Source organism: Urocampus carinirostris, chromosome 8, assembly GCF_059441175.1.
Source record: "Urocampus carinirostris isolate Australia breed hairy pipefish chromosome 8, RoL_Ucar_1.0, whole genome shotgun sequence".
Taxonomy (NCBI): domain Eukaryota; kingdom Metazoa; phylum Chordata; class Actinopteri; order Syngnathiformes; family Syngnathidae; genus Urocampus; species Urocampus carinirostris.
Window position 1 is genome coordinate 2,524,311 of NC_142356.1, and position 11,321 is coordinate 2,535,631.

Sequence of the window (11,321 nt, forward strand, 5' to 3'; positions counted from 1 at the left end):
ATAATTAAATAATTGGTTTTAGATTTAAAAAAAAAAACGTTATAATAATCAAGGTATTTTTCCCTAATATTCAAATCAATGTTTTTTTTTTTTCGATCTAGGAGGCGCTAAATATTACACACCGTCCCTCTAAAAAACTTGAGCTGTTTTCTCAGGAAGAATAGACAAATATTTGTGTTTCAAGATGTCCAAAAAGACTGTGATTGCAGCAAAAGGAGGTTGAACAATGGTTTAACTGTTTTGAATATTTTTCCAAGAGTTTGAAGGCTGAAATATGGCAATAAGTCAAAAAGTCCTGGGGGTCAATACTTTTGCAAGACACCGTAAATATAGCGCTTTTCATTTTTCCCACATATGAAGTTGAAGTGCTCTTTTGTCTGGTTGTTGAGATTGTTTGGGGTAAGATTTTGATATTTTTTTAAGGGAGAAATTGTGGAAAACTCAATAAAAACCGAACGACTCCAGAGGTATTTCAACCCGGTTTTGGATCGGGGCCATTTCATCTCCTCGCAGATCATTAAAGCCATCCGAAGCAGTCGCATGGTTTCCATGGCCGTCGGCGCAAAAAGCCAGTCCGTTTATTCGCGAGCATCCATTTCAACAACAGCAAACAAACGAGTGATATTTACAACACGAGGGCGTACAAAAATATCAATAGACGGGTCTAGAGTCCAAAGGGTTTAGGGTTCAGGATCGAGGCAGAACTTGGGCGATGGTGTCCCGGGCGCTCTGACTGAGACGTTCGGGGAATTTGACTTCGTATTCCACGATGAGGTCGCCTCGCCGGTCGGGCCGTTTGGGGTACGGTAGCCCCTCGCCGCTGATGCGCCGTTTCGTCCCGGGTTGGACCACGTCCGTCGACGTTACCGTCAATTTTCGGCCTTCGAGCGTGGGAGCGTTCACCGTGCAGCCGCATAAGGCCTGAAAAAACAGGAGGGTCCGCGTGAGAAGGCTCGGCATTCCTAGAAAATCGCGATGTCGGAAAAGACCCGAGTATACAGAGACCCCGGTTTTGGGGGACCAAAAACAGCCACCGAAAGCGAAAAGACGCAAAGTAGTGTCGCGCCTTTTTTTGGGACGACTTACCGACGGAGCGAAAGAACAAATTGAAACCCGGTACGCATTTTAAATCAGTCGCTGTTTTGGGATTAAAAGACAAACACAGAGAGGGACAGACGGACAGAGAGAAAGACGGAGAGAGACGGTCAGAGAGCAAGAGACAGGAGGCGTGAGACGGAGTGCGAGAATCTAATGAAAACCTGTGCTTATTTCAAATGAGTCGATTGAGCAGGTTGATTAAAAGACAGACAGACGGAGAGCGCGAGAGAGAGACAGACACAGAGAGCAAGACAGAGAGAGAGAGCAAGAGAGACAGACAGAAAGAGCGAGAGACACACACAGAGAAAGACACAGAAAGCAAGAGACGGAGAGCGAGAACAAATTGCAACCCCCTACTTATTTCAAATTAGTCAATGGTCTTGGTTTTTGGGGAGCACTTTGATTAAAAGACACAGACACACAGAGACAGAAACAGAGAGAGAGAGAGACAGAAACACAAAGAGAGACAGAGTGACAGAAACAGAGAGAGAGACAGAGAGACAGAGAGAGAGAGACAGAAACACAGAGAGAGACAGACAGAGAGACAGACAGAAACAGAGAGAGAGAGAGAGAGACAGACAGAAACAGAGAGAGAGAGAGACAGACAGACAGAGAGACACAGACAGACAGAGAGACAGACAAAGAGACAGAGAGAGAGAGAGAGACAAAAACACAGACAGAGACAGACAGAGAGACAGACAGAAACAGAGAGAGAGAGAGAGAGAGAGAGACAGACAGAAACAGAGAGAGAGAGAGAGAGAGACAGACAGACAGACAGAGAGACACAGACAGAGAGAGACAGACAGAGAGACAGACAGAAACAGAGAGAGAGAGACAGACAGAGAGACAGAGAGACACAGACAGACAGAGAGACAAAGAGAGAGAGAGAGAGACAGAGAGACACAGACAGACAGAGAGACAGAGAGAGAGACAGAAACACAGAGAGAGTCAGACAGAGAGACAGAAACACAGAGAGAGACACAGACAGACAGACAGTGAGAGAGACAGAGACAGACACAGAGAGAGAGACAGAAAGATAGACTGAGAGAGACAGACAGACAGACAGACAGACAGAGACAGAGAAAAAGGGAGAGAACCAATTGAAACCCATTATCTATTTGAAATGGGTCTATGTTTTTTTTTTTTGGGGGGAGCACTTTGATGAAAAGCCTTGCCGACTGATAGCGAGCGATGGAGAGAGAAAAAGAGAGGGATGCATTTTAGGCGGCATGACGAAGAGTTTTTTTTTTTTTAATTCCATTCTTTTTTTTTAAACATAGATTTTTTTAAAAAGATCTTTTTTTTTGGAATTTTTCAGACAAAAAAAAATACAAAACATTTCACGAAGACCATTTTGCCGCAGGGACAAAAATTCTTTCTTTCTCTCCAAAAGACTCGATGAGAACTTACATCTCGTAAGGATATCTTTGCGGCGTAGACGATGTCGGAGTTGTCCCTCTTGAAGACGGGATGCGGCTTGTCCTTCAGCACGAAGACCACGTCGGCCGGAATGTTGGTGGGGGTCTGGTCCCCCTCCTTGGGAAAGGTGATTTTGGTGCCTTCTTTCCAGCCTTTCTTGATCTGCACCTCCAAGATCTTCTCCTCCCTCCTCAGCGAGCGACCGTCGGGGTTCACCCTCTTCCTGGAGATCTTCATCTTCTTGGTGCAACCCGTCAGGACTTCCTCCAAGGTGACCTGGAGCTCGTGGACCACGGCGGGGTCCTGGTGTTTCTTCACCACGCTGCCGTGCCCGCCGAAGCCGCCCACGCCCGAGCTGAAAGAACGCGGGAACCCGCCGCCGCCCATCCCGAAACGGGCGAAGGCGTCGTCCGTGTCCATGTCCTCTTCTCCGTTGCGGCCCCCGAAAAACTGCTCGAAGGGGTTTCGGCCCCCGAAGAACTCCGAGAAGATGACGTGGGGGTCGCCTTGGAAGGTGTAGCTGAAGTTGCCTGGGCCGCCGCCGCCGCCCCCTGAGGGACCGCCTCCTTTCAGACCTGGATCAAATAGAAAAAGTCAATCGTCACTGTATGCTGAGAGTCATCGACACAGCCTAGAAAATCATGGGTTGCTCTCTGCCCGGTATGAAGGACATACCATAACCTTCCCTATACATTGACACACGGCATCACAGTGAGGTATACTTGCAAACAACCTGGCCTAGGGTGTGGTACGCTGGGTACATAGCAGACAAAAAAACACAAAACCTTAGAGCGATGAATCAACACAGCTCAGAAAACCACGGGTTGCTCTCTGCCCATTCTGGACAAGAAACGGAACCCGGCCGATACTTGAAACGCCTTCTCGTGGCATACGGCATCACTATGTAGTATGCCAGGTGCATGGAAGCAGACGTCGGAACCTTACAAAGTGTCATCAATGCAGCCCAGAAAATCATCGGTTGCTCACTGTCAACTCTGGAGGTCAAACCATAACCTTCCCCATACTTCAAAACATTTACACACGGCATCACAGTGAGGTATACTTGAAAACAACCACAGGTGGCCTAGGGCGTGGTACGCCGGGCACACAGCACCAGAGACAAAAAAATAAAAAATAAAAACCTTGGACCAAGGCATCAAAACAGCCCAGAAAACCATGGGTTGCTCTCTGCCCACTCTTGACAAGTAACAGAACTTGGCCTATACTTTAAACGCCTTCACGCGGCATACAGCATCACAATGTAGTATGCCAGGTGCATGGAAGCAGACGTCGGAACCTTACAAAGTGTCATCAATGCAGCCCAGAAAATCATCGGTTGCTCTTTGCCCAGTATGGAGGACAAAGCATAACCTTCCCTAGAATTCAAAACATTTACACATGGCATACGGCAGTGAGGTATACTTGAAAACAACCACGCTGGGTACACAGCAGCAGAGACAATAAAACAAAACCTTGGAGCGAGGAATCAACACAGCCCAGAAAACCATGGGTTGCTCTGTGCCCATTCTTGACAAGAAACGGAACCAGGCCAATACTTGAAAACCTTCATGCAGCATCACCATGTAGTATGCCAGGTGCATGGAAGCAGACATTGGAACCTTACAAAGTGTCATCAATGCAGCCTAGAAAATCATAGGTTGCTTCCTACCAACTCTGGAGGACAAAGCAGAACCTGGACTATACTTAACACCTTTACGTGGCATACAGCATCACCGTGTGGTAGTGGTATGCTAGGTGCACGGTACTAAATAGGAAATTAAGAATCATCAGCATGGCCCCAAAAAAAATCATGGGCTGCTCTCTGGCCAGTGACATATTTATAATGGAGTACTGCATCTCATAAACAGTTTGTGGTCATCAATGACAACAATTTGATTCCGTTTTTACACAGCTAGAAAAATATGATGTAACCTCGACACTTTTATGTCCCAGTCGTAATTCACAACCAGGAGGTAATAAACATAAATCGAGCGCTCCTAAACACACTGAAGTCACGAGATGGGAAAAAAATCACTTTCACACAACTAACCCTACTCCAAAACTAAATATCAAATCTAGTGCCTTAAAAACCAGGACATATTATTCTTTTATCCTGAAAATTAAAAAAAAAAATTGAAAAAAATATAGAAATACTTCAAAAATACTACAAAAATATAAGAAGAGTAAAACTATAATACAAAAATACAACCACAGTGGTATTACAAAAACTTTACAGATATACTACAAAAATGTACCAAAGGGATACTACAAAAAAATCTATAATTTGCTACAGAAATAAAAATACTACAGAAACGCCACAGAAATACTATAAAATACTCCTTTGGAAATACTTCATAAATGCTTCTGCAGAAATACTACAAAATATCAGTACAATAAAACTATAATACAAAAATACTGCTACAGAACTATCACAACAAAATTACTACATATATGGTACAAAATTCTCCCAAAGAAATACTACAAATAATCATTTGCTACGGAAATAAAAATACTACAGAAATGCCACAGAAATACTATAAAATACTCCTCTGGAAATACTTCATAAATGCTTCTGTAGAACTACTACAAAAGAACTATCACAACAAAAATACTACATATATGGTACAAATTTCTCCCAAGGAAATACTACAAAAATATCAGAAGAGTAAAAATTTAATACAAAAATATTACTACAAAAATTCAACCACAGTGGTATTACAAAAATATCACAGATATACTACAAATATCCTACAGGAATACTACAAAACAATCTACCATATGCTACAGAAATAGAAATACCACAGAAATACTATAAAATACTCCTCTAGAAATACTTCATAATCACTTCTGCAGAAATACTACAAAAATATCAGTACAATAAAACTATAATACGAAAATACTACGACAGAAATATCACAACACAAATACTACAGAAATACAACCACAATAATATTACAAAAATTCTACAGATATGATACAAAATTCTCCCAATACTACAAAAAAAATAATCAGAAATAAAAATACTACAGAAAAGCAACAGAAATACTACAATAATACTCCTGCAAAGATACTTTTAAAAATACAGTAATACTACAAATCTACTACAGAAATTATCCTGTGGAAATACTTCATAAATAATTTCTACAGAAATATTACTACACTAATAGTGCATCCAAATAACATGATATTCCTACCACCATTTTTTTCTCCAATGTTAGAATTGTCTTTGTTGCCATTGTTATTGATTTTAATGGAAACAGGGACTAACAAATGGGAATGTCCTCCAGACTGGGCAGAGAGCAGCCTATGGTTTTTTGGGCTATGTTGATGATACATATGTACGTTTTTTTCTAGGCAAACCTTCGATAAACCAGCTTTAGATGTTGAAAAATGGTCTTTCTGGGAGCTGAAATCGGACCATTTCTGATCATTCTCAGCATGACATTAAAAAAAAAAAAACTAAAATTAAATTGGGGGTTGCTATGTGCTAAGCTAACATAGTCTTTATTGTCATTAGTTAAGACGAAGTTTAGATTGTTTAGCAACCCAATATAAACATGAAATAAGAGCCGGCAGTGTCCTACAAGACTGTGCAAGGAGCAGCCCATGATTTTCTGGGCTAGGTTGATGATATACCATTTATTTTGGATTGTTTGTTTTTCTTTCAGGAAAACTTTCAATAAAACAGATTTAGTCCATTAACTGGTTGAAAAGTGAACATTGAAAAAAGTCTTTTTGGGGACTCAATAAAACAAAGTACACAACAAAGATAGATGGATAGACAGATAGATAGATAGATGTATAGATGTCTAGATAAATGTATAGATGTCTATACAGATAGATGTCTAGATGTATATAGATGTCTAGATAGATGTCTATATGTATAGATGTCTCGATGTCTAGATGTCTCGATAGATAGATGTCTGGACAGATAGATGTCTAGATGTATATAGATGTCTACATTTATATAGATGTCTAGATAGATTTCTAGATGTATAGATGTCTAGATAGATAGATGTCTAGATAGATGTGTAGATGTCTATTCAGATAGATGTCTGGATGTCTATACAGATAGATGTCTAGATGTATATAGATGTCTAGATAGATGTCTAGATGTATATAGATGTCTGGATAGATGTATAGATGTCTATACAGATAGATGTCTAGATGTATATAGATGTCTAGATAGATGTCTATATGTATAGATGTCTCGATGTCTAGATGTCTGGACAGATTGATGTCTAGACGTATGTAGATGTCTACATCTATATAGATGTCTAGATAGATTTCTAGATGTATAGATGTCTAGATGTCCAGATAGATAGATGTCTAGATAGATAGATGTCTAGATAGATGTCTATATGTATAGATGTTTAGATAGATGTCTATATGTATAGATGTCTCGATAGATAGATGTCTAGATGTATATAGATGTCTACATCTATATAGATGTCTAGATAGATTTCTAGATGTATAGATGTCTGGATAGATGTCTAGATGGATATCTAGATAGATAGATGTTTAGATGTCTAGTTGATGTCTTGATGTCTCGATAGATAGATGTCTAGATGTATATAGATGTCTACATCTATATAGATGTCTAGATAGATTTCTAGATGTATAGATGTCTAGATAGATGTCTAGATGGATATCTAGATAGATAGATGTTTAGATGTCTAGTTGATGTCTTGATGTCTCGATATATAGATGTCTAGATGTATATAGATGTCTACATCTATATAGGTGTCTAAATAGATGTCCAGTTAGATGTCTAGATAGATAAATGTCTAGATGTATATAGATGTCTAGATGTATATAGATGTCTAGATAGAAAGATAGATAAAAAAAATAACAAACTTATTATTGATTTATCCAAATAATCTCAAAATCTATGACTTGATTGAACTCGGGATATCTCAAATAATGTACAAAATACACAATAATCCCCTTTGCCAAGGCGTTAAAAATTGTTTGAAATAAAAGTAGGTCGTTATAAAAATTGAAGGAGCACTTGTGACTAAATCAAACATCTGTAACTTTAAGAAAATTATATTTGACCTATTCAATTAAGAAAATTCAAGCAGGGTTAATTGTTCTTTATTTTTTATATACTGGTACATTAGATAAATACTGTCTTTCAAAATAAAATAAACAAGTTTGATTGGGAAAGTTGGTGTTAAATGGGAAAAAACACAGTTATTAAAAATATATCATTTCTGGGACCCTTTGATTATTTTCCTTTTTTGTATATTTATCTTAGTTCATTTAAAATACAGTTGTAAAGTAATTAGTTGAACAATTGGTGTAAGACTAAATAGGTTATCCATTGTAGTTTTATATATATATCTTTTACATCTTGGACAATTCGATATTCCGTTTTTGTACATTTGTATGTTCGTTAATATGAAATATTATGAATATAAAGATTAGGGGTAGAAAATGATAAATTCTTGTACTTTTACATTGTGGACTGAGGAGATTATTTCTTTCTCATGCCATGAGGCTCTTGAACCCCACCCGGGGGAGTAAAAGCCCACATTCAACCCCACCCCCATATTTGCATATTACCCTATTTTTATTACAGTGTGTATCTTTTCTAACACTATTCAAATGCTCTTTATTAACACGCTATATTGGGTATTTTTGTATTCTATAACTTTTATTTTATTTTTTTAACACAAGGATACTGCTGAAAGTGTGAATTTCCCTACAAGGATGAATAAAGTATCTATCTATCCATCTAGTTCTATATATACACATTCCTTAGACCCCTAAGACAATTTCACATGCCGTTTTTATTTTTACTTTATATTATTTAATATCATTTCATGAGAAATTTTGTTAAAAAATAATAATGTTATAAAAGGTAAGAGTTATAAAAAGCTTCTTAAACTCTTACATTTGAGTTTTATATATACATTTATTAAAATGACATGCCATTTTAGCTTCCTTTTAGTATTCTATTTTGAATGGAATTTCAAAGATTTTCAGTAATAATATTAAGTTTAAGGGTACGACTAGATAAGTTTGTGTACTATTTCATGGTAGAGTAGTTTTATATGTTTTTATAGCAAAGACTTGAACAAGCAGTGCAAAAATTGTCTGTTTTTTTAAGGTATTGAATAAAAAAACGTATTTTAGTCTAATGAAATGAACATTATGATAGGATCGGGATAATTTTGGTACTTTTTTGTATATATATATATTTAAAAATAAAAGCTCTAGTCCCTGATGTGCTCGTTGTATACACCGTCGCCATGGCAACATAACACCAGCCACTTAACACGTTTTCCCCCTCCTTACATTCATTACAATAAATAAACTGTAGGGTTGACAAATGTTATGTGCAAGTGTGGCCCGCATTCCCAACTTAATCCGGATTCGCGATCCCAAATTCTAAACCGGTGACGTTTACTTTTAAATTCGGTTCGTGACGTCACTTTCGCATTTGTTAGCTGGACAGCACACTGATTTCTGCACCCAGTGGAACATTCTAGATTTTATTTTGATTCATACGTCATAACAAAAGAATGATGCGTCATTAGGAGGCATTTTTAGAAGTTTAAAGAAAAATAAAATAATGGAATAGAAGTTATAAAAACCGAGCTACCCTGAAGTACAAGTAGTAGTTTAAAAAAATCCGAGCTTCCTTAAACACACCCATAGTTAAAGTGATTTTACTGTACCTTCTTCTCCAAAACGATCATAAATATCTTTTTTCTTGGGGTCGCTGAGGACATCGTAAGCTTCGGCGATCTCCTTAAATTTATCCTCCGCTCCCGGTGATTTATTTTTATCCGGGTGATAGCGCAAGGCTTGTTTCCGATAAGCTTTCTTGATGTCGTCCTCCGACGCGTCCTTCTTAATCCCCAAAATGTCGTAGTAGTCTTTCCCCATTTCGCTTCTTGTGGAACTTGCAGTCCCTCGTTGTCGATGTTCTGGTTCGAAATGTGCGACAAGATGGGGAGAGTGTCAATTTAAACTGGATGGAAAGTTCCAGAAATTTCCATAACAAGCCAGCAGCGTCTATATAAACATTCTGGCTACTGACGCAAACCACGCCCCCTACACGTCATCATGATGCCTTCTATGACAGTGGGAAATATTTTATACAGTACGGTGATATCCTATTTTTATTCGTTCCATTGACAAACCTATTTTTAAAGTAGTGTGTCGAACATTGATTAGATTTTTTTTATTAAATCTCACCACAATTATTATTCGTCGAAGTGCTGACTTGAAGATTCTTGTTATTTTAGAAAGGCGTGGCACATTTTTGCACACGGGTGAGGAATGTTGTAACTCGTTTTCCACAAGCGAGTTGTCATCTCATCTCGCTTGTCCTCAGTAGGGTCGCGGGGGTGCTGGAGCCCATCCCAGCAATCATCAGGCAGTGGGCATGGGACACCCTGAATCGGTTGCCAGCCAATCGCAGGGCACACAGGGACAGACAACTTGCTCATTCACACCTAGGGACAATTTGGACCGGCCAATCCACCTGAAATGCATGTCTTTGGAATGTGGGAGGAAACCGGAGTGCCCGGAGGAAACCCACGCAAGCACGGGGAGAACATACAAACTCCGCACAGTAAGTCCAGTAGCTGGATTTGAACCCACGCAGGAGGTTCCCAAGACCTTAGAACTCTGCCGCACGCGCGCTAACCACTGCGCCGCCGTGCTGCCGAGTTGTCATTTCTGTGGTTAATGTAAAACAGGGGTGTCAAACTCATTTCAAGTCGAGGGCCACAAGATAAACAAACATTCTCCCGGGGGCCAAACTAGAAGATCACAGTGAAAGAAAAAGAAAGAGACAAAAAAAAAGAATGGGAGAGAAAAAGAGTGGGTGTGACGAAGAAAGACAGAAAGAGAGAGAGGAAAAAGAGAGAGAAAGAGAGAATGTGAGACAAAAAGAGATACAAAGAGAAATAGTGAGAGATTAAAGAAGAAAGAGAGAGAGAAAGAAATCCAAATTGAAATAGAAAGACAGGAGAGAAGAGAAGGAGAGAAAGAGAAGGAGAAAGCATGAGAGAGAACAAAAGAAGGAAAAAAAGCCACAGAGAAAGACAAAGAGGGACAAAGGAAGGGAATAAAGAGAGTGAGAGAAAAAGGGAGGAAGATAGAGTGATAAACGTAGAAAAAAAATGAAATGATCTGCATTTCTATAGCGCTTTTCAAGTCAATGACTTCCCAAAGCGCTTTACAATGTGCTTCACATTTCCCAATAGCGGCCTTGTATTGCAGCCGTGTAAGACGCTAACCTGCTTATTGGGGGTATTAGGGGTTCAGTGTCTTACCCAAGGACACTTCGACACGTAACACGGACGAGCCGGGATTCGATGCCTTGATCCCAAGACGAGCGCTCTACCTCCTGAGCTACTGCCGCCGGAAGAGAGAAAAGGGGAGAAAGAGAGAGAAAAAAAGAGAGAGGGGGAGAAAGAGAGAGAGAAATAAATACAAGTACAGTGTTTGTGAGAGTCACCTGGCTTTGGCAACATCAAGTGGACATATTTCAACCTGCGGCTCGTTTTTCTCTTGCACTTCCCTCAGCGTTGTCTCGCGGGCCGGATTCGATCCCTTAGCGGGCCCGATCCGGCCCGCGGGCCGCCTGTTTGACACCCCTGATGTAAAAGATGTAGGGAGTCCTCTTCAAACTCAATATGAACGTTGTTTATTTACAGAAAACGATAGAGCGTTTTCACTCAGTTACATTTTCCCGACTCCGCTCGGTCTGTGTACCGTAATAACTCGTCTGCTGCGCAGGCACAATCAATTACCGTATATGACGGTTAAAATCTATAGTCAAA

The 11,321-nt window shown here is 39.6% G+C and overlaps 1 protein-coding gene across 1 annotated transcript; it reads right to left on the reverse strand.

Annotated features, from left to right (window-relative positions):
• Positions 1-539: 539 nt before the first annotated feature.
• dnajb1b (DnaJ heat shock protein family (Hsp40) member B1b) lies at positions 540-9,592 on the reverse strand. Its single transcript, XM_088341316.1, has 3 exons — positions 9,204-9,592; positions 2,509-3,092; positions 540-921 (listed from the first exon to the last, which is right to left on the reverse strand). Exons 1-3 carry the CDS (start codon positions 9,412-9,414, stop codon positions 688-690), a joined length of 1,029 nt encoding a protein of 342 aa, XP_088197442.1. The 5' UTR covers positions 9,415-9,592; the 3' UTR covers positions 540-687.
• Between the last annotated feature and the right edge of the window lie 1,729 nt (positions 9,593-11,321).

Bases quoted from the DNA above. Each gene is read 5' to 3' on its own strand.
- dnajb1b (XM_088341316.1), bottom strand. From the start codon at position 9,414: ATGGGGAAAGACTACTACGACATTTTGGGGATTAAGAAGGACGCGTCG. The intron at 3,093-9,203 runs GTACAGTAAAAT...TATTTGATCCAG, and splicing joins TGATCGTTTTGGAGAAGAAG to GTCTGAAAGGAGGCGGTCCC. The intron at 922-2,508 runs GTAAGTTCTCAT...CTGTTTTTTCAG, and splicing joins CAAAGATATCCTTACGAGAT to GCCTTATGCGGCTGCACGGT.